The 23,639-nt window shown below is 43.5% G+C and overlaps 1 protein-coding gene across 6 annotated transcripts in view; it reads right to left on the reverse strand.

Moving 5' to 3' along the window:
- The window catches only part of LOC126253094 (DNA repair and recombination protein RAD54B-like), a 357,224-nt gene that overhangs the window by 60,445 nt on the left and 273,140 nt on the right, over positions 1-23,639 (reverse strand). For 4 of the 6 annotated variants that reach the window (XM_049954200.1, XM_049954201.1, XM_049954202.1 and 1 more), the window contains one exon: positions 21,292-21,451. In XM_049954200.1, coding sequence (XP_049810157.1) covers positions 21,292-21,451 — 160 coding nt within the window. The remainder of the gene's footprint in view (positions 1-21,291; positions 21,452-23,639) is intronic. The other 2 variants (XR_007545901.1, XR_007545900.1) reach the window with 1 other exon arrangement.

A 23,639-nucleotide genomic window follows, 5' to 3' on the forward strand; every position in this document is an offset into this window, starting at 1 on the left:
AACAAAGTCGATATGAACATGGTGGAAGTAAGCTTTGGTGATATCAATACTGTGTGTGTGCATAGCTTCCGACCTTACTGCACTGGCATGGTGTGCATGCTTTTGCTCATGTCCCACCTGATGTTGGGCATATGAAGCTTTCCATAATAAGACAAAATGTGGCACTGACATTAGATTGGGAGAAAATGCGAAGTCAGTCAAAAAAATTTTTATCGCATTGTTAGCGGCACTAGAGGTCAGACCCTGTTGCAGGAGACGTCGTAGGCTCCGAGATGATGTGTCACTCAATAAATAAGCCTGTGTAGTGTTGTTGTTGTACATCTGTTTTGCACTGTACCCACAATTACATTGGTCAATGGCTAGTTTCTTGTAGTCGAAGCAGAAGGAGACTGTACTGACTCATGATAAATAGTCAGCAATGAGACTGCCTGCTCCTTGCAGGTGATGTATGCCTGTCATGTACTGGGCGATAAGGTTCAGGTGATGGTAGCAACAAGAGTTTACATCTTCTGATGAGTGCCGTATGGCCTTGATGAGTGGTTTCTGGTCTGTTAACACTACAACATGATGACCTTCAATATCTTCATGAAATTATTTCACAGATTCACAAACAGTGAGGAGTTCTCTGTCAAAAGCTGACCATTTTGACTGAGAGGGTGCTAGTTTTCACAAGAAGAAACGACGGGGATGTGTCTCTCCACTGACTGGCTGTTGTAGTATGATCTCAACGGTGGTGATTATTGTGTCCTTGGTGAAAGATAGTTGAGTGTGAGGAATGGAGTGTGACAATGTGCCTGAGGCAATCTTCTGTGCATTCAAATGTGTCCTTCATTGCAGTGGTCCAGTCAAGGTTTCTTTGTCCTTTTTTGTTAGAACCCGCTTGTGTGTCAGTTAGAGGCGCTTGTAGCACTGCTGCTTGGGACATTCAAAATTCCAAGAAAGCAATGGACTTTTTGATAATTCTGAGGAAGTGGAAGCTGTCTTATGGTGTCAGCCCTTTCTGGCATAGGTTCGATGCCCGTGGCGCTACCTAGGTGGTTGAGAAAGGTAACTTCCATTTTCCTTAATTTGGGGTCATGGTCTTGTTGATCACTGATCACCACCATTACTAACAGTGGTGAGAATTTGTTCAAGGCATTGGTCATGGTTTTCAGGAATAGCCGAAGTTGAGGATCTCATCTAGATATGCATAGCAGTATCCAACTGGAAAAGAATGCCACTGATGAAGTATTGCCATGCCTGAGCAGTATTTTTTAACCCATACGACATGAAAATGTATTAAAAGAGCCCAAACCATGTTATAATCACAGTTTTCATGATGTCATCTTTATGCATGGGCATTTGTACATGAGCCACTTTGTGGTGAATTACAGTGAAAATGGTTGTGTCTGCTAGCAAGTCCTTAAAAGTCTTGTATGTTTGGCACTGTGTACCTGTCCTGCAATGTAAGGATGTTGAGGACATTGCAGTTGCCACACAAGTGTAAGTTCCATTTTTTTAATTTTTTTTATTTTTCAGTACTATTTTGGCTGGTGACACTCACAGGCTGTCAGATGGGCAGATAATGCCAGCTTGCAACATTTCATCAATTGCCACCTTAGCAGAGTGTAAGTTAGGTGGGGCTAGGCAGCACACTTTGTGATGTACAGGCAGCTCGGCTGTTGTTATGATATGATGCACTGTGCCGTTATGTATCCCACATTCCTATGTTTTTGTGGTGGTTAGTATGCAGAGAGGGTCTACGTCACGAGCACCTTGCAGCGAGGGGAGGCATAGTGTGTGGTATTTACCTTAATGTCGCAATGTGTTTTCAGCACCATTGATCGTACAGTAGTTAAGAGTGTAGGCAGGGGGGCGTGATTGGTCAAAGTGGGCAGTGCCATTTGTGCTATCTTGTGCCCATGTGCTATCACCGACTGTTTACTCAATGCGTTGTAGAAGAGACACGTTCTCGGTAAGAGGTGCACTGATGGGTGTATGGCAGTCATTGTAGAAACGACGTGTCACACATAGCTCCTACACCATCATGACACAATCTTCAAGTGCGTCAATGTAAGCAGAGTCATCATCATGACGTCAGAGTGGACAGCATGCTTTGTCGTGGAGGGATGGGGTTGTCAGGGCAAACAGCCCTTAGATGCAGTGTCCCCTATCATGGTGCAGGATTGAGGCATGTTGTACATCTGGTGAGAGGTAGAAATGATGGAAGAAGTCAGTTCCAATTACCAGTTCCATGACTTTGATGATGTGAAAGGTCCATGCAAACTGATGTTGAGGCGACAACTGTAAGGTGCATGTCATGGAACTGAGATCATGATCTGTGTATTATTAGCCCACTGGAGTTGTAGCGCAGACATTCTGTTGAGTGTTGATGTGTTCTCCAGTGATATGAGACTAATGTTGAATCCAGTGACCACCAAAAAGTGCTTTCTTCATTTAAGGTCCAAGATATACAGTCAGCCTCCCAGTTGTGTGGATGAGGAAGTCTGTATTTGTGTGACCTGTGGCAGCTGTTGGCAGCTTAGCATCCCTGTGCAAGCCAATGTGCCTAAGGAAGCCCGCATTTGAAGTTTGGGAACCCGCAGTGGAGGATATGGCAGTTGCGTGCATTGTCAGCAAACTGGGCTTGGTACCCATCGTGTTGTGACCTAGAGGGGGTTGTAATATTCAGAACAGTGGTGGCCATTGCGAGAGTTGTGCTGGATGCTGCCTGTTGGTCGATGGCCAGGCTCAGTGCAGTGAAGTAGCTGTCAGCTCTCCTTGCCTGTGCTCGGGGCAGCTGGGTTGCAGCATGTGGGGATGTCCCTGTGTCTTTGGAATTTATATGGTGACTGTGCTGTAGTAACACACACATCATGTCTGCTAGGACCAAACGTTTCTCTAACAGTTAAGCTTCATGTATCATCATCGTCAGTTGTAGTTGCAGAGGGAGTTTAATGATCCAAAGTGTACATTAGGTGGTATTCGGCATAAAGTTAACATTCAGCATAGACTGAAGTAATTGTCAAAGTTCTGATGGCATCATGTCACCCAACTGCTCATCACAAATAGCATGTTTCAGCTGCTTCTTGGGTGTGATGAACCAGGTGTTGTTGTTGAGGATGCTCAATGAAGTAAATACGCATTTCATAGTGGGAAACCATAGAACAGGCTGTACAGGTCTGAAATCAGGCAGATTCATTTGCGAGTTGAGATTTTAGGGTAAATAGAGGCTTTGTCTCATCAGTTCTGCTGTCAGACAACCAAGGATCGGTGACAAAATAGCAGATGAGTACGAAAATAGAAGAATTACGAGTAATGAATTGAGTGATTTGTTATTCAGAAAATACAGGGAACAGCCACAAAGGAAGATTTTTAAAAAACTAATTAATGCAAAGTTATGAATAAAAGTACATATAGATATTTATCACTGTATATACACTACTTGCTTGAATATAATCCTTTAGAGACTTATTATTCCAAGGCTGCATCAAACCAGTCTCAGGACTGAAGACCACTGTACAGTGAAACTGCATTTTTGAAAGAACTGCCAGTAGATAGGCAAGTGCTGACTTGGTGGAACTGCATCTCACTGAATTATTTTGTTTCTTGGTGATGGGCATCCACAGACATTAATCCAACAGGGCTGGGGGCAGATGGTGGTGGTGGTGGTGGTGGTGTTGGTGGAGGTGGTGGTGGTGGTGGTGGTGGTGGTGGTGGTGGTGGTGGAGGTGGAGGTGGTGGAGGAGGAGGAGGAGGAAGCTGGTGGGAGTGCCTATGAATGAGGAAATCAATATATGGGGGAGAACGATTTCCAGCAATGCATCAAATGTTGGACCATTAACACACAAAAAGTTATAATTCCCTCCACCCCTCAATTCTCTCAATAAGTTTTTGTAAGTGATCTTTGGCACTCCTTGAATCAATTTTTCATTCACCTTCTTTTTCTGCTTGCAACAAAGTACAGCAATTATCACAGCAGCAAATGAAAAAAATATTCTCTCTATTGAGGTCAAAGTTGAGTGTGACAGTGATGTCAACTGGTCGCATGTGACGTGTAGTTGAAATCAAGTAAATTGTTGGATGTTTTCACCGGCCACCCAATTCTGCAGTGACACTTCTAGAGTCATTCAAAGAAAGTCTAAGGTCAATAGTGCATAAATACCCAGATCATACAGTACTAGTTGGAGGCGACTTTAACCTCCTAAGTATAGAATGGGATGTCTATGGATTCACTACAGGGGGTACAGACAGACAGTCATGCAAAATACTTTTGAACACATTTTCTGAAAATTGTCTTGAACATCTAGCTCACCAGTCCACACACAACGGAAATATTTTAGACCTTGTAGCTACCAACAGGCCAGACCTTATCGACAATGTCAGTATAGAAACGGAGATTACCAATCATTATGTTGTTATAGCAACCATGATTACAAAAGTCAATGAATCAGTCAAGAAGGCTAGGAGAGTGTTTCTGCTAGATACAGCAGATAAGCAGTCATTAGCATCTCACTTAGACAGTGAACTGGCACCATTTAGTTCCAATAAGATGGATGTTGAGGAATTATGGCCAAAGTTTAAGCAGACTGTAAATCAAGATCTGGGGAGTTATGTGCCTCATAAGTGGATAAAGGATGAAAAGTCCACCACAGTTTAATGACAAAATTCAGCGGATGCTGAGGAAGCAGAGGCTGTTGCACTCTCAGTTCAAATGGGAATGGACAAATGATGACAAGCAAAGGTTAGTAGAGATTCATGTGTCTGTGAAAAGATCTGTGAGTGAAGCATTTAACAACTATCACCATCACACCTTAGCAAAAGATCTGGCAGAGAACCATAGAAAATTCTGGCCATATGTCAAATCACTAAGTGGGTCTAAAGCTTCCATTTAGTCTCTTGTTGACCAGTCTGGTGTGGCAGTTGAAGATAGCAAAATGAAAGCCGAAGTTTTAAATTTCATGTTCAATACATCATTTACACTACAGAATCATACAAACATATCATCATTTGACCATCAGTCAGACTCCCATATGGACGACATACTAATAAGTATACCTGCCATAGTGAAACAACTGAAAGACTTGAAAGCAAATAAATCACCAGGTCTGGATCGAATCCCAGTTCGATTTTACAAAGACTATTCTACGGCATTCGCCCCTTACCTAGCTTCCATCTCTCACCCAGTACAAAGTCCCAAGTGATTGGAAAAAAGTGCAGGCGACTCCTGTGTATAAAAAGGGTAAAAGAACAGACCCGCAAAGTTACAGACCAATATCCCTAATGTCTATTTGCTGAAGAATCCTTGAACATATTCTCAGTTTGAATATAATAAACTTTCATGTGACTGAGAAGCTTACATCCCAAAATGAGCATTGTTTTACAAAGCATCATTCGTTCACAACTCAGCTTGCCCCTTTCTTACGATACATTGAGAACTTTGGATGAAGGACAACAGGAAGAAACCATATTTCTAGATTTCCGGAAAGCATTTGACACAGTGACCCACTGCAGGGTGTTAATGGAGGTATGAGTGTATGGAATAAGTTCACAGATATGTGAGTGACTTGAAGACTTCTTATTAAATAATAAAACCCAGTATGCTATCCTCGTTGGGGAGTATTCATCAGAGACAAAGGTATTGTCAGAAGTGCCCCAGGGAAATATGATAGGACCGCTGTTGTTCTCTATATACATAAATTATTTGGCAGACAGGTTGGGCAGCAACCTGCCGTTGTTTGTTTGCTGATGATGCCATGGTGTGTAGTTAGGTGTTGAAGTTGAATGATTGAAGGAAGATACAAGATGACTTAGACAAAATTTCCAGTTGGTGTGATGAATGGCAGCTAGCCCTAAATGTGGAAAAGTTAAGTTAATGCAGATGAGTAGGAAGATAAAACCTGTAATATTCGGATACAGTATTACTAGTGTCCTGCTTGACACAATCAAGTCATATAAATATTTGGGTGTAATGTTGCTGAGCAATATGAGGTGGAATGAGCATGTGAGAACTGTGGTATGGGAGGCGAATGGTCAACTTCGGTTTATTTGGAGAATTTTAGGAAAGAGTGGTTCACCTGTACAGGTGACCACATATAGGACACTGGTCCGACCGATTATTGAGTATTGCTTGAGTGTTTGGGATCCGTGTCAGGTCGGATTGAAGGAAGACATTGAAGCAATTCATGGGCGGGCTGTGGGTTCTAACAACACATACATGTTACGGAGATGCTTTGGGAACTCAAATGGGAATCCCTGGAAGGAAGGCAACTTTTTTTTTTTTTTTTTTTTTTTCCGAGGAACACTATTGAGAATATTTAGAGAATTGGCATTTGAAGCTGTCTGTTGAACAATTCTACTGACATCAACATACATTGAGTGTATGGATCATGAAGATAAGAAATGAGAAATTAGGGCTCATATAGAGGCACATAGACAGTCACTTTTCCCTTGCTCTATCTGTGAGTGGAACACGAAAGGAAATGACAAGTAGTGGTACAGAGTACCCTCTGCCATGCACCATATTGTGGCTTGTGGAGTATTGATGTAGATGTAGCTCTTTATTGTCCAACATTTCAAAACACAGTATTATTGTACAATATAATTGACAATATTTTCATCAGTTTATAGAGAATGTCAATAACACTGTGCAATATTATTGGGCATAAAAGGGTCAACTTAGGATACTTATAGATGTGATCTAACAAAATTATGTAAACAAAAATTTATTGCAGAGGACAATCAGGCATTTGTCCCTTTTTTGTGATTACTAATACTAAAGAAAATTACAAAGGTGGGGGAATTAACCACGAACGTTTTCTTACATTATTTTTAATTTATCAGAGAACTCCAGAATGAGATTTTCACTCTGCAGCGGAGTGTGCGCTGATATGAAAGTTCCTGGCAGATTAAAACTGTGTGCCGGACCGAGACTCAAACTTGGGACCTTTGCCTTTCGTGTGCAAGTGCTCTACCATCTGAGCTACCCAAGCACAACTCACAACCCATCCTCACAGCTTCAATTCTGCCAGTAGCTCATCTCCTACCTTACAGACTTCGCAGAAGCTCTTCTGCAAACCAAAGTAAATGAGAAAAAACATTAAAATACACGGTCTCTCAGGAGGAATGGTCAATAATCAGGGATATGAAAAAAATGATCATTCAAAACAAGGGGTGTAGTAAATGTAGGCTCTAAAATGAATACCTTAAAGAGCTGTGAACCAAAGCAATAAACACTGTCCAGTAAACATGGGCTCTAAAATGCATACCATATAAGCTATGAGCAGTTGTTCAACAGAAGAGGTGTGTTTCACAGTAATGAAAATGAACAAGAGCTCATAGCTCTTAAGGTATGCATGTTAGAACCTACATTTTATCAATGTTTTTTCTTGTTTTGGTCCATAATACCTTCTCTATAAATATTCAAAACAAAGAGCTTGCAGTAAAAGAGATTTGTTCCATAATACTAAGATGAAGAAGTGCATTTTAGAGCCAATGTTTCCCCGACATTTTTGCTTTGGATCATTGTTCATTGCATATCCCTGAATGTTGACCTTGTATGTTATGTTTGAAAAGTCTGGTAATTTTATCAAAAAAGGAAAATGTTGATAAAATAGCCACTGCAATAATTTCAATATAAAGTGTCAAGTATGAAACTTCTTGGCAGATTAAAACTGTGTGCCGGACCGAGACTCGAACTCGGGACCTTTGCCTTTCGCGGGCAAGTGCTCTACCAACTGAGCTACCCAAGCACGACTCACGCCCCATCCTCACAGCTTTAGTTCCGCCAGTACCTCATCTCCTACCTTCCAAACTTTACAGAAGCTCTCCTGCAAACCCTGCAGAACTAGCACTCTTGAAAGAAAGGATATTGTGGAGACATTGCTTAGCCACAGCCTGGGGTTGTTTCCAGAATGAGATTTTCACTCTGCAGAGGAGTGTGCACTGATATATATCAGCACACTCTGCCGCAGATGCATATGGTTCTCCATTTGAGGCTCTGAGAACCATAAATCACATCACCAATGATTGTGGGACTGAACCATTTATTCATGCTTCTGACATCTGTTGATCTTATGGTAGGTCAGATTTACCTGTGCTGTAGACCCACATTATGTACATGGACATTCAGGCATATCAAGAAGTGCCAGCATGAATACGAAGAACAGAAGAGCAGAAATGGCTGTGATACAATGTCAGCTGACTAGGACTGCACCACAACAGGGGTGGCCTCTACAAGAAGAGAATATAAGAGCTACTCCTGACAGCCTTGGCCGCACAGTACTAGACCATCTCTAGGAGAGCACTAAAATAACAGTTATTAGTGATCCATTGCTTGTATGGACATAGTATACTGAGAAAGACACTGACTGTTTGCTGGTCACCCATCGCCTGTGACATGTTCTTGTGATAAAAAGGTAATTATAGTCTATCTTCTTTATTGTAATAAAAACTATTAATGTGCTTTGCTTGAATAGTTGTATAGCATTCCGAGAATGCGCCATCTTTTAGGCATCCTATATGAGACGAGTAGGCAGGACTCCACAGTCTCACTGGTTTCTCTGATATTCACTTAAATGAGGGATCGACGACGGTATGCCTTGGGCCCTTATGGTTCTCAGTGCCTCATTTGTATTCGAGTCAAGTAACCATGTTGGTAGATAGTACTACTTGAATTTAATCATTTCCACAAATGACACTTTGTGTTTGGAGTTGGTTGTTTATTGTGCACAAATTGGCTTTTGTGTGCAGTGTCAACATGAACTCTGATGAGTCTGTTTTAAGCACTAACAGGAAAGAAAATTACCGGGAAAAGTTAGCCAAAAAGGAATTATGGCATTCCAGGCCATTTCCATTGACTGAGAAAGTGACAAAATCAAATAAGCGTGACTACAAGTGAACATTTAACAAAGAAGTGTATAATACATGTAAGTTGTATGGGTGAAATGAAAGAATGTCTGATTTTCAGCCTGGAAGTTAATTCGTTAACTAATACACATGGTAGGGATGTTGTACATTTGTCCAAAAAAATAAACAAGCACAAAAACTCTCACTTACACAAGAATGTAAAAGGAGAATTATTATTATTATTATTATTATTATTATTATTACCACAGTTATTTTTATTAGTAGTGGTAGTTGCATAAATACACTCCTGGAAATTGAAATAAGAACACCGTGAATTCATTGTCCCAGGAAGGGGAAACTTTATTGACACATTCCTGGGGTCAGATACATCACATGATCACACTGACAGAACCACAGGCACATAGACACAGGCAACAGAGCATGCGCAATGTCAGCACTAGTACAGTGTATATCCACCTTTCGCAGCAATGCAGGCTGCTATTCTCCCATGGAGACGATCGTAGAGATGCTGGATGTAGTCCTGTGGAACGGCTTGCCATGCCATTTCCACCTGGCGCCTCAGTTGGACCAGCGTTCGTGCTGGACGTGCAGACCGCGTGAGACGACGCTTCATCCAGTCCCAAACATGCTCAATGGGGGACAGATCCGGAGATCTTGCTGGCCAGGGTAGTTGACTTACAACTTCTAGAGCACGTTGGGTGGCACGGGATACATGCGGACGTGCATTGTCCTGTTGGAACAGCAAGTTCTCTTGCCGGTCTAGGAATGGTAGAACGATGGGTTCGATGACGGTTTGGATGTACCGTGCACTATTCAGTGTCCCCTCGACGATCACCAGTGGTGTACGGCCAGTGTAGGAGATCGCTCCCCACACCATGATGCCGGGTGTTGGCCCTGTGTGCCTCGGTCGTATGCTGTCCTGATTGTGGCGCTCACCTGCACGGCGCCAAACACGCATACGACCATCATTGGCACCAAGGCAGAAGCGACTCTCATCGCTGAAGACGACACGTCTCCATTCGTCCCTCCATTCACGCCTGTCGCGACACCACTGGAGGCGGGCTGCACGATGTTGGGGCGTGAGCAGAAGACGGCCTAACGGTGTGCGGGACCGTAGCCCAGCTTCATGGAGACGGTTGCGAATGGTCCTTGCCGATACCCCAGGAGCAACAGTGTCCCTAATTTGCTGGGAAGTGGCGGTGCGGTCCCCTACGGCACTGCGTAGGATCCTACGGTCTTGGCGTGCATCCGTGCGTCGCTGCGGTCCGGTCCCAGGTCGACGGGCACGTGCACCTTCCGCCGACCACTGGCGACAACATCGATGTACTGTGGAGACCTCACGCCCCACGTGTTGAGCAATTCGGCGGTACGTCCACCCGGCCTCCCGCATGCCCACTATACGCCCTCACTCAAAGTCCGTCAACTGCACATACGGTTCACACCCACGCTGTCGCGGCATGCTACCAGTGTTAAAGACTGCGAAGGAGCTCCGTATGCCACGGCAAACTGGCTGACACTGACGGCGGCGGTGCACAAATGCTGCGCAGCTAGCGCCATTCGACGGCCAACACCGCGGTTCCTGGTGTGTCCGCTGTGCCGTGCGTGTGATCATTGCTTGTACAGCCCTATCGCAGTGTCCGGAGCAAGTATGGTGGGTCTGACACACCGGTGTCAATGTGTTCTTTTTTCCATTTCCAGGAGTGTATGTTGATAAGCATAACTGTTATACAGCAGATGCTACTAATTTCATACTCTTCCATGCATCTGAAGCAATAAATTTGTCAATGCCCAATGTATACTCACAAGCAGCCACTGCACAGCAACACACTCTTTGCATATGATTGGTGCTTCCACACTCTCCTGTGCCACAACAAACTAACTACAAGGTAAAAGCTCAGAGAAGAGAGCAATGACCTCGAGTGTAAACTAATGACAAATGTAAAAGAATACAAGGAATTAAAAAGGTGGGAAGGGCAGGATCCAGGTTGGACCACCGAACAAGAGGAACCATGGGCCACTTGGGCTGGAGCAGGTGATGTGACACCCCTCCAATCCCTCAACTGGCTGATGAGGCTAATGTGCCCTATGTCACAGAGAAGAGTAAAAACCACTTTCACATATAAAACATAAAAAGCCAAATCAACCACTTTGGCATCATCCACTAGAACCAGAGGTAGCGTGTCTGCAAGTTTAAGGTTTCACTGTAAGGCGGCCAAATTAGAGCAGTTCAGTAAGGTGTGGGCCACCATGAGACAGGTACCATGCCAACAGTGGGGTGGATCCTTACATCGGAGGATGTGACCATGTGTCAACCAAGTGCAGCCAAAGTGAAGCCGATAGATTCCCTGCGAGAAGCATAAAGGGAAGACTGCCACATGGTTGTGGTCTCCTTTACGGTTTGCAGTTTATTCGGAGAAACCAAGGCACACCAATCCACATCACATTCCAAGCCAACAATTTTCAGCACTGAGTACACCAAAAGTCTAGTTCCGGTGCCCCCATCTCCATAGTTGGCATCCTGGCAGCCAATTTGGCCAGCAAAGACAACCGACCATCCAGGGTAGTGGAGGTCATACAGGAGATCCTGAATAGTCACAACCAGTGGTTGTCGTCAAGGGTAGAAATGGTCAACAGCCAGAAGACTTCTCAAGAAGTTACTGCCAATTAAGCTTGACACACCAGTGAAACAACAAATGTGGCTAAGGGCTCAAGCAATGGCCACCAATTCTGCAGTGAATACACTGCATCCATTCAGCAGGGAGCTTAGTCCGCTGCATCTCAGACATGTTTAGACAAAACCGGTTCAACCCTGACCATAGAGCCATCAGTGTATGCCACATCTGAGCCTGGAAAAGCATCAAGGACATCTAAGGAACAGGTGGTGAAAAACCATAGTCTGAGTCTTCTGGTCATAAGGAAGGTCCAGGCAGATCTGAGGACAGGATACATGTCATGGGGGCACAGAAAATTTCTACCTGACAGAAGGTGACAGTGGAGAAAGAAAGAGCTCAGAGCAGAGACTCAGTTGTGGGAGGCAGATTTCCCTACCAAAGGACATGGCAGTTCAGTGGAACAACAAATGTATATTGCATACTTGAGCAACAGTTGTTGGTGCTTGATCTGTAGAGGAGGGACACCAGCCTCTGCGAATATGCTGTTCACAGGGCTAGTCCAAAAGGACCAGTTACAAGTCGGACCCCACAATTGAGTACTGGGTCAATCACCCACAATGCTGGAGGTGATGGTGAGCCATATACCAGGCTCCCATAATCAGGATGTGACAGGACAAGAGTTTTGTAGAGCAGGAAAAGTGAAGAGCGGTCTGCACCTCAACTAGTGTCAAAAAAATGGTTCAAATGGCTCTGAGCATTATGGGACTCAACATCCGAGGTCATCAGTCCCCTAGAACTTAGAACTACTTAAACCTAACTAACCTAAGGACATCACACACATCCATCCCTGAGGCAGGATTCGAACTGTGACCGTAGCAGTCATGCGGTGCCAGACTGAAGCGCCTATAACCGCACGGCCACCGCGGCCGGCAACTAGCGTCACTGAGGCAGTGAAGAGTATTTGTTGTTGTTGTTGTTGTTGTGGTCTTCAGTCCTGAGACTGGTTTGATGCAGCTCTCCATGCTACTCTATCCTGTGCAAGCTTCTTCGTCTCCCAGTACCTACTGCAACCTACATCCTTCTGAATCTGCTTAGTGTATTGATCTCTTGGTCTCCCTCTACGATTTTTACCCTCCATGCTGCCCTCCAATGCTAAATTTGTGATCCCTTGATGCCTCAGAACATGTCCTACCAACCAATCCCTTCTTCTGGTCAAGTTGTGCCACAAACTTCTCTTCTCCCCAATCCTATTCAATACCTCCTCATTAGTTACGTGATCTACCCACCTTATCTTCAACATTCTTCTGTAGCACCACATTTCGAAAGCTTCTATTATCTTCTTGTCCGAACTGGTTATCGTCCATGTTTCACTTCCATACATGGCTACACTCCATACAAATACTTTCAGAAACGACTTCCTGACACTTAAATCTATACTCGATGTTAACAATTTTCTCTTCTTCAGAAACGATTTCCTTGCCATTGCCAGTCTACATTTTATATCCTCTCTACTTCGACCATCATCAGTTATTTTACTCCCCAAATAGCAAAACTCCTTTACTACTTTAAGTGTCTCATTTCCTAATCTAATCCCCTCAGCATCACCCGATTTAATTTGACTACATTCCATTATCCTCGTTTTGCTTTTGTTGATGTTCATCTTATATCCTCCTTTCAAGACACTGTCCATTCCGTTCAACTGCTCTTCCAAGGCCTTTGCTGTCTCTGACAGAATTACAATGTCATCGGCGAACCTCAAAGTTTTCACTTCTACTCCATGAATTTTAATACCTACTCCGAATTTTTCTTTTGTTTCCTTTACTGCTTGCTCAATATACAGATTGAATAACATCGGGGAGAGGCTACAACCCTGTCTCACTCCTTTCCCAACCACTGCTTCCCTTTCATGCCCCTCGACTCTTATAACTGCCATCTGCTTTCTGTACAAATTGTAAATAGCCTTTCGCTCCCTGTATTTTACCCCTGCCACCTTCAGAATTTGAAAGGGAGTATTCCAGTTAACATTGTCAAAAGCTTTCTCTAAGTCTACAAATGCTAGAAACGTAGGTTTGCCTTTCCTTAATCTTTCTTCTAAGATAAGTTGTAAGGTTAGTATTGCCTCACGTGTTCCAACATTTCTACGGAATCCAAACTGATCTTCCCCGAGGTCCGCTTCTACTAGTTTTTCCATTCGTCTGTAAAGAATTTGCATTAGTATTTTGCAGCTGTGACTTATTAAACTGATAGTTCGGTAATTTTCACATCTATCAACACCTGCTTTCTTTGGGATTGGAATTATTATATTCTTCTTGAAGTCTGTGGGTATTTTGCCTGTCTCATACATCTTGCTCACCAGATGGTAGAGTTTTGTCATGACTGGCTCTCCCAAGGCCATCAGTAGTTCTAATGGAATGTTGTCTACTCCCGGGGCCTTGTTTCGACTCAGGTCTTTCAGTGCTCTGTCAAACTCTTCATGCAGTATCTTATCTCCCATTTCATCTTCATCTACATCCTCTTCCATTTCCATAATATTGTCCTCAAGTACATCGCCCTTGTATAAACCCTCTATATACTCCTTCCACCTTTCTGCCTTCCCTTCTTTGCTTAGAACTGGGTTGCCATCTGAGCTCTTGATATTCATACAAGTGGTTCTCTTCTCTCCAAAGGTCTCTTTAATTTTCCTGTAGGCAGTATCTATCTTACTCCTAGTGAGACAAGCCTCTACATCCTTACATTTGTCCTCTAGTCATCCCTGCTTACCCATTTTGCACTTCCTGTTGATCTCATTTTTGAGACGTTTGTATTCCTTTTTGCCTGCTTCATTTACTACATTTTTATATTTTCTCCTTTCATCAATTAAATTCAATATTTCTTCTGTTACCCAAGGATTTCTATTAGCCCTCATCTTTTTACCTACTTGATCCTCTGCTGCCTTCACTACTTCATCCCTCAGAGCTACCCATTCTTCTTCTACTGTATTTCTTTCCCCCATTCCTGTCAATTGTTCCCTTATGCTCTCCCTGAAACTCTCTACAACCTCTGGTTCTTTCAGTTTATCCAGGTCCCATCTCCTTAAATTCCCACCTTTTTGCAGTTTCTTCAGTTTCAAAAAAATGGTTCAAATGGCTCTGAGCACTATGGGACTCAACTGCTGAGGTCATTAGTCCCCTAGAACTTAGAACTAGTTAAACCTAACTAACCTAAGGACATCACAAACATCCATGCCCGAGGCAGGATTCGAACCTGCGACCGTAGCGGTCTTGCGGTTCCAGACTGCAGCGCCTTTAACCGCACGGCCACTTCGGCCGGCTCTTCAGTTTCAATCTGCAGTTCATAACCAATATATTGTGGTCAGAATCCACATCTGCCCCTGGAAATGTCTTACAATTTAAAACCTGATTCCTAAATCTCTGTCTTACCATTAAATAATCTATCTGATACCTTTTAGTATCTCCAGGATTCTTCCAGGTATACAACCATCTTTTATGATTCTTGAACCAAGTGTTAGCTATGATTAAGTTATGCTCTGTGCAAAATTCTACAAGGCGGCTTCCTCTTTCATTTCTTCCCCCCAATCCATATTCACCTACTATGTTTCCTTCTCTTCCTTTTCCTACTGTCGAATTCCAGTCACCCACGACTATTAAATTTTCATCTCCCTTCACTACCTGAATAATTTCTTTTATCTCGTCATACATTTCATCAATTTCTTCATCATCTGCAGAACTAGTTGGCATATAAACTTGTACTACTGTAGTAGGCATGGGCTTTGTGTCTATCTTGGCCACAATAATGCGTTCACTATGCTGTTTGTAGTAGCTAACCCGCACTCCTATTTTTTTTATTCATTATTAAACCTACTCCTGCATTACCCCTATTTGATTTTGTATTTATAACCCTGTAATCACCTGACCAAAAGTCTTGTTCCTCCTGCCACCGAATTTCACTAATTCCCACTATATCTAACTTTAACCTATCCATTTCCCTTTTTAAATTTTCTAACCTACCTGCCCGATTAAGGGATCTGACATTCCACGCTCCAATCCGTAGAACGCCAGTTTTCTTTCTCCTGATAACGACGTGTTCTTGAGTAGTCCCCACCCGGAGATCTGAATGGGGGGCTATTTTACCTCCGGAATATTTTACCCAAGAGGACGCCATCATCATTTAATCATACAGTAAAGCTGCATGTCCTCGGGAAAAATTACGGCTGTAGTTTCCCCTTGCTTTCAGCCGTTCGCAGTACCAGCACAGCAAGGCCGTTTTGGTTAATGTTACAAGGCCAGATCAGTCAATCATCCAGATTGTTGCCCCTGCAACTACTGAAAAGGCTGCTGCCCCTCTTCAGGAACCACATGTTTGTCTGGCCTCTCAACAGATACCCCTCCGTTGTGGTTGCACCTACGGTACGGCCATCTGTGTCGCTGAGGCACGCAAGCCTCCCCACCAATGTCAAGGTCCATGGTTCATGGGGGGGGGGGGGGGGCAAAGAGTATTAATGGTTTCTTAAGTTGGCAAAGATGGGAAAGCCAGATCAACTGGGCATGGAAGACCAATTCCAAAAAAGGATAAGACTCCATCAACTGTGCATTTGATCCTCAAAGTAGAGTTCTGGTTGTGGATGGACAGTCTGACAGTAATAGAAGTGTGTAACACGTCTTGGCAGTGGAAAACCAGAAGCCATCTGTGAGAGCTCATGACTGCATCTTTCATATGGCACTCAACAGTCAGCATTCAGCAGTACCCATAGCTGAGGAGCAAACATATACGCAAAAGTTGTCAGCATACAGGGAGGGTTACACTGTGGATCACACAGCTGCAGCTGGGCAATTGATAGCCACTAGAGAAAGGGGCACCCTCAATACAGAGCCCTGTGCAACCCCATTCTCTTGTATGTATGGAGTAATGTGGGAAGCATCAATTTGAACCCATAAAGTATGATGAGACGAGAAGTTTGAGAGCAGAATTGGGAGTTGGCTCCAGAGACCCCACTCACAGAGCGTAGCGACGATGTGGTGACTCCATGTGGTGTCACAAACCCTATGTAACTCAAAGATGACAGTGATAAGATGCTGATGCCAGACAAAAGCTGACTGCATAGCAGATTCCACACAGCCCATATTGTCAGCAATAGAACTTCCTTGGTGAAAACTGCCCTGCGATGGAGCCAAATAGCCCTGAGACTCAAAGTACCAACACAGCCGTCAGCACATCGTAAGTCCAAATTTGCAGAGAACATTTGTGAGGCTAATTGGGCGATAGCTGTCCACCTCAAAGAGATGTTCACCCTCTCCCGGTTTCAGTACTACGATGATCAAGCTTTCTCATCGCTGAGATGGAAATTCGCCCTCACTCCGGATATGGATAGAAATTGCAAAGATGTCATGTTGGCAATCCACTGACATGGGTTCGAGCATTTGGCTGTGGATGCAGTCTGGCCCTGAAACCATGTCAGGGCAAAGCGCTATGGCACTGAGGAATTCCAACTCACTGAACGGAGCATTATGAGGTTTCAGGTGAGACGTACAGGAATGTCAACAATATTAGGAAAAGGGTAGACTGCTACTCACCATAAAGATGACCAACTGAGTTGCAGACAGACAAGACAAAAACATTGTTACACATTATAGCTTTTGGCCAAAGCCTTCTTCAGCAAAGAAAACACACACACTTTCACACAAGCAAGCACGCCTCATACGTGCATCACCACTACCACCAGCAGCTCTGACCCAAATGCAGCTTTGTGAATAGCAATCTGGAGTGGGGCAGGAAAGGGGGATGGATAGCAGAGTATAGGGGAGGGAGAGAAGAATGCTAATGGACGGGACCTGCAGAGAATAGAGACTGCCAGGTGTAGTGATGGGAGTTAGGGCGTACGGGAATAATGGGGAGTGGAAAAGGAGACAAGTAGAATAGGATAGGAGCAGGTAAGGGGAAAGGATGGGTAGGTACATTGGCAGAGGATGGCACACGATGAGGGAGAGGGAAAGTGTTGAACAATATGAGGAAAAAGATAGATTGCAGGTCAATGTAAAGATGACCCACTGAGTTGCAAAAAGGCACAAAGAAAAGACTGTTACACATTAAAATGGTAAAGAAAGTTGCTCTATCCACTGTTAGAGGACACAGAATGCAGGCTGATAATTCTCAGATGCAAAGACTTGAGCCTGGTATTGGTGTCTTCGCCCAATCCTAAGAACGAGGGGTACATGGTTCAATGGGAGCCAAGTATGACTCCAAGTAGCCTCTTTTCTGTCACTTTATGATGTGGTGGACCTGGGCACGGAGCTGTTTAAAGGCAATAAGTTGCACCATTGACGGATGTCACTTATGGTGCTGGATGGCCACAGCAATTTCGAGAGTCCTGTCCTCTGACAGGAGGGGGGCTCCCAAGGAAGAGGGGATCACCGAGTCTGCTGCCGATAGAATGGCTGCTGTTGTGCTTTGGACAACTGCATTGATACCTCCACGTGGCAGGGTGTGAAGGGTAGTGGCAGTGGTGAAAGCATCCCAGTCAGCTTTGGAGAGAGCCCATCTGTGTGGACAACCAGGCGAGAAACACTGATGGAGGGACAAAACGATAGGAAAATGATCACTGTTCCACAGATTATTATGTACTCTCCAAAGGATGGAAGGGAAAAGACTTGGGCTGCAAACAGAAAGGTCAATGGCTGGAAAAGACCCATACACCACAATGAAGTGTGCAGGAACACCAGTATTTAAGAAGCAAAGATCAACCTCTGCAAGAAAGTTTCTGAGTTTCTGACAGCTTTACCATGGCCACTGGTCATAGTTCCACCCCATAAAGGGTTGCAGCCATTGAAATCATCCAATATGAGGAAGGGTGGGTGGAATTGAGAAAACACTGAAGACAATGCGTTATGGGACTCTTCACTGTCGGGAGGGATATATACATATTACAGATGGTGAATTCCCTGGGATGTCTTCACATGAACCGTCACAGTCTCCAAAGGTGTGTTGAGTGAAAGGTGTTCCCTGTAGACAGGCTTCAGAATGTATGCGCAAACTCCCCCCAATGCTCTTTCATAGTCAGTTCGATTCTTAAAATAGCCCCAATAGCCTTTGAGGGAAGAGGTCCACACCGCTTGGAAACAGGTTTCCAGGAGGGTAATGCAAAGAAACTGGGGAGGCGGAGAAGGGAAAAAAAAAAGGAGTAAAGTGCCATAGTTCAGACAAGTGGCAGAGAAAAGTGCTACAGTTTCATTAGGGCTCACACTATTAGTATCCCATAGGCCCATGAAGGGACCAAGAAGGCAAGTCATATCTCAGTGCCACTTGCTGGCACTGATTGTGAAGATCCATCATCAATACACATTTGTTCAGAATCAGTGTACCTGGAGGCAAGGGGGGGGGGGGGGTGTCTGGGACTATGGGACCGTAAGAGCCAACAGTAATGCTGCCTCAGATACAGAGGTGGAACATGCGGGGTCTTGCGGTTATCAGGACCGTCAGAATCTACCTCTTTTTGGAAGACTACTTCTCGTACATGGACGATTTACGCTTTTGGAACAGAGGAGGAATGTAAAGTCCTATGACCTGGAACAAGTGGCTTCTTCAGCCACCAGCTGGCATCCAGTTCCAGGTTAGCAGAGTCCTGTGAAGGAAGCATCCCAAGGGAAGCCTTTCTCATCAGGGGTGCTGGAGGGGGTGTTGCTCTCTGGCTGGGGTTGGGGACTGATGTCCCAGGAGCATAGAGAGTCAACACTCCCAAAGGGGAAGTGTGAGAAAAAGTAGGAGGAGGACCCTCAACCACCAGGGGATTGGGTACAGTCGGCTGGCCCTGAGAACTACACATGACACAGAGGGTGATGGTATAGTCACTAAAGTAGACATCATTGTAGCAGTAGCATATGTCATTATCATATGCGTAGGATATGCCTGTTCATATGTGACGTGATCAAGGGTCTTGTATTCCTGGATTTTCTGATATACGGAGGGAGTGTCCTCGCCACAATTAGCACAAATGGAACAAGGGCCACAAGGAGCATTCTTGTGCAACCGATGGCCACAGTCCCTAGAGACTGAGCTGACACTGCAATGTGAAAACGTGTCCAAATTGCTTTCATCTTAGCACCACATGGGAGGAGGAAAATAAGGTTTGACACCACAGCGATTCATCATCACCATGACCTTCAGACAACAAATCACCTTCAAAGGCCAAGAAGAGGGCTTGACTATAAAGCCTTTTGGTCCCCACTGGACAAGACAGACAAAACGCACACCTCTTCACCTCAAATTAGCATGCAACTTGTCATCACTCCGTAAAAGGAGTTGTCAGTGGAAAATGATACTTTGTACCACATTCAGTCTTTTATGGGGGGTTACAGTGACTGGAATATCATCCGATTTGTCTCAGGTGAGCAGCACTCATGACCGAGTGGGGGAGGCCATTTTATGTGGAATGGAGCCACTTTTCGTTTTTGAAATTGCTGCCACTTCCTCAAACCTGTTCAAGGAAGAACAATGGCTTTGTAGTCAAAAAAGGAATCCTTGTCCTTCATAGAACAAACCTAATATTTGGGGGAGAATTTCTCGCCTTGCTTCTGAACCCTATGTTCCTCCCATGGTGTAGCCAGGCAAGGGTACATTTTGGGGACATACCTCTCTGCATTGTAATAGGTCTTAGCTTCAGAAGAGACTGCTGTGGTCACACAGCCACTGGCAGAACGAAGTCTAATTCGCTTCATGTGCAAGTCTTCCACCCTAGTACCAACTACTACAAACAGGGGCTCACCCCACGGGTGCCGCCCAGCCACAGCAACAGTTATGTGGCCAGTAAACCATTGCCTGGAATCCCCATGCCCCAGTCATGATGGGCATAATCCTTGGCTTGCATGGAGAGTTTCCAGCTCATGCACCAACAGTGCAATCCCTGCATCACCACGAAGCTACCACCGTGCAGATACTTGATGACCTATGACCTTCCCCTATCTCCCCCCCCACACACACACACACAATGGAACGGTTACCATGCTAGGTTTTGGGCTCTGTACCAAGAAAGAATGGTGCAAAGATAGAAAGGCACAAATGTGGAATATATGCCACAATGGTTGACCTTCTCTGCACAATAAGCACTTCTATAAAATTTAGAGAAGTATCAAGTCAAACCCAATAAGGGGACCATATAATTAATAATGAAAAGCTGTAGAAGGCCAGACAGTAAAAAAACAAGTGTCCAAAATGCAAACTATATCCAAGCACAGTCAGCACCAACACCATCCAATGCATGGATAGAGAGGGAAAAAGAATGTTAGACAGACAGATAGACCTGCACTACGGAAAGGGAAGCAGTTCTGTAAGGGCTGGGGCCCTGTGGTGGTCAGGCATGCACTCACAAAAGAGATGTGAGCCCCCAGGGAAGGGGGAAGGGGTTGTTCTCAACAGATGAAAGATTCTTTTGTGGCTGCCTTTTCAGCCACTGTCCCTATACCTATTTCTTGTTCCACTTGTTTTTGCTACTGTCTTCTCAATCCATGACATTTAGTTAGTTACTCGTATTGTACCTTTCCATCTCTTTTTACATTTAGAAGCATCTATTGTCTTTCAGCCAGATCAAACTTTTGAGGTTTTCCAAACCTTTCTAAATTTGTGTGTGTGCGTGTGTGTGTGTGTGTGTGTGTGTGTGTGTGTGAGAGAGAGAGAGAGAGAGAGAGAGAGAGAGAACATACATTTCCATGATAACTTATTTCAACTTCGTTGGAATCACTGTGTGTTTGAGAGAGAGAGAGAGAGAGAGAGAGAGAGAGAGAGAGAGAGAGAGCTTGTAAAATAGAACCATGATGTTACATATAACACACAAATTCACACTCACCTATAAATAAACACAGGTTTTGATTGACCATCTCTCCAAATTCGTGACATTGCCTGTAGGTCCGTGGCTGGATTCCAGTCCGAATCGAAGAGAATAAGACGTGATGCGCCCGTAAGATTGAGACCAATTCCACCAGCACGAGCACTTAAAAGGAAGATAACTAAAGAATGGAATTATTATTAGAAACAAAAAATTTTGAGGAAACAAATTTAGACTTATGTCTTAAATTCTACACTATACTTTTTTACTTATCAGCTAAGATGCATATGTGCTAGATATTCACAATAATACTTATGGTGGCTCAAGTTATTATTACTCACTGAAGACTACCCTAAAGCTTTTCAGAATTATGGACAAGCATATGACACATTTGTTTACTCAGTATCTTTTTTTCTGAAAAGCAGTACCCACCTTTTGGTGACAACCAAAATGTTATAGTATACAAATTAAATAACTTGCTAACATACTTAAACTGGAAGAAGCACGTTTTGGAGCTCTTTAACAGTCACATTGACAGTTTTGCATATTTTCATTCAATTATGTCCTACGGAATAATGTTCTTGGTAACTCATCATTGATAAATTCTTTGCTGCTCAAAAATATTCTACAAAAATAATACGTGCTGCTCACCCACCAGCTTCTTGCAAACAAGACATCTGTTTAAGGAGTTGGGCATTCTGGCTGCAGCTTTACAGAATATTTACTCTCTAGTGTGGTTTGTTGAAAGTGGTTGACTCCCATTCAAAAGGAACAATATTGTACATAATTACAATACCAGAAGGAAAATGACATTCATTACTACATATCAAGGTTGTCTTAAACAGAAAAGGAGTGCACAATACCACAATTAAAATTGTTGATAACACACTCAGAGATATAAAATGTCTGACAGACAGCAAAGTGAAATCTGAAAACAAACTGAAAAAGTTTCTCTTGAAAACTCCTGCTCTATAGATAAAATTTCTATTATTGTAATGTGTAAAAGGTCTTGGGAAGGAAATACTAACTCACATGGGCACACGTAACTAAAAAGAAAAAGATAAAAACAACAACTGGAAATGTTCAGCATGTAGTCATATTTACACATTAATTTGCAAAGAATGTCAAATGTCTTATTTGACATCATTATGATTTATTGTGTAAATGATCCATAGAATATGAAACTAATTAACAAACTACTTTTTCTTTGCATCATTAATCTTCTGACTAGTTTGATGTAGTCCACCACGAATTCCTATCCTGTACCTCATTCTTCAGTTCAGAGTAGCAGTTGCACCCCTATGTCACCAATTATTTGTTGGATGTATTCCAATTTCTGCCTTACCCTACAGTTTTTACCCTCTACAGTTTCCTCTCGGACCATGGAGGTTAATACCTGACGGCTTAACACATCTCTTATCTCCTGCCCCTTCTTCTGATCAGCATTTTCCACACATTCCTTTCTTCACCGATTCTGCGGAGAACCTCCTCAGTAATTATCTTATCACTCCACGTAATTCTCAACATCCTTCGGTGGCATCACACCTCAAATGCCTTGATTCTCATCTCTTTCAGTTTTCCCACTGTCCACGATTCACTATCATACGATGTTGTGCTCCTAACATACATTTTCAGAAATTTCTTCCTCAAATTGAGACCTATATTTGACACTGTAGACTTCCGTTGGACACGAATGACCTATTTGACTGTACTAGCTTGCTTTTTATGTCCTCCTTGCTTCATCCACAATGGGTAATTTGCTTCCAAGTTAGCAGAATTCCTTAACTTCACCTAATTGGTTACCACCAATTCTGACGTAAAGTTTCTAGCTATTATTATTTCTGCTGCTTCTCATTACCTTTACTGTATTTTTCTGGTTCACTTTCAATCCACATCTGTATACATTAAACTGTTCATTCCATTTGACAAATCCCGTAATTCTTCTTCACCTTCATTGAGGATAGAAATGTCATCAGCAAGTCATCACTGATATCCTTTCACCTGAATTTTAATTCTACTCTTGAACCTTCCTTTATTTCAATCAGTGCTTCCTTGTTCTATACAGGGTGTTACAAAAAGGTATGGCCAAACTTTCAGGAAACATTCCTCACACACAAAGAAAGAAAATATGTTATATGGACATGTGTCCAGAAACGCTTACTTTCCATGTTAGAGCTCATTTTATTGTTTCTCTTCAAATCACATTAATCATGGGATGGAAACACACAGCAACAGAATGTACCAGCGTGACTTCAAACACTTTGTTGCAGGAAATGTTCAAAATGTCCTCCGTTAGCAAGGATACATGCATCCACCCTCCGTCGCATGGAATCCCTGATGCACTGATGCAGCCCTGAAGAATGGCGTAT

Source organism: Schistocerca nitens, chromosome 4 (genome assembly GCF_023898315.1).
Source record: "Schistocerca nitens isolate TAMUIC-IGC-003100 chromosome 4, iqSchNite1.1, whole genome shotgun sequence".
In the NCBI taxonomy this organism is placed as follows: Eukaryota; Metazoa; Arthropoda; class Insecta; order Orthoptera; family Acrididae; genus Schistocerca; species Schistocerca nitens.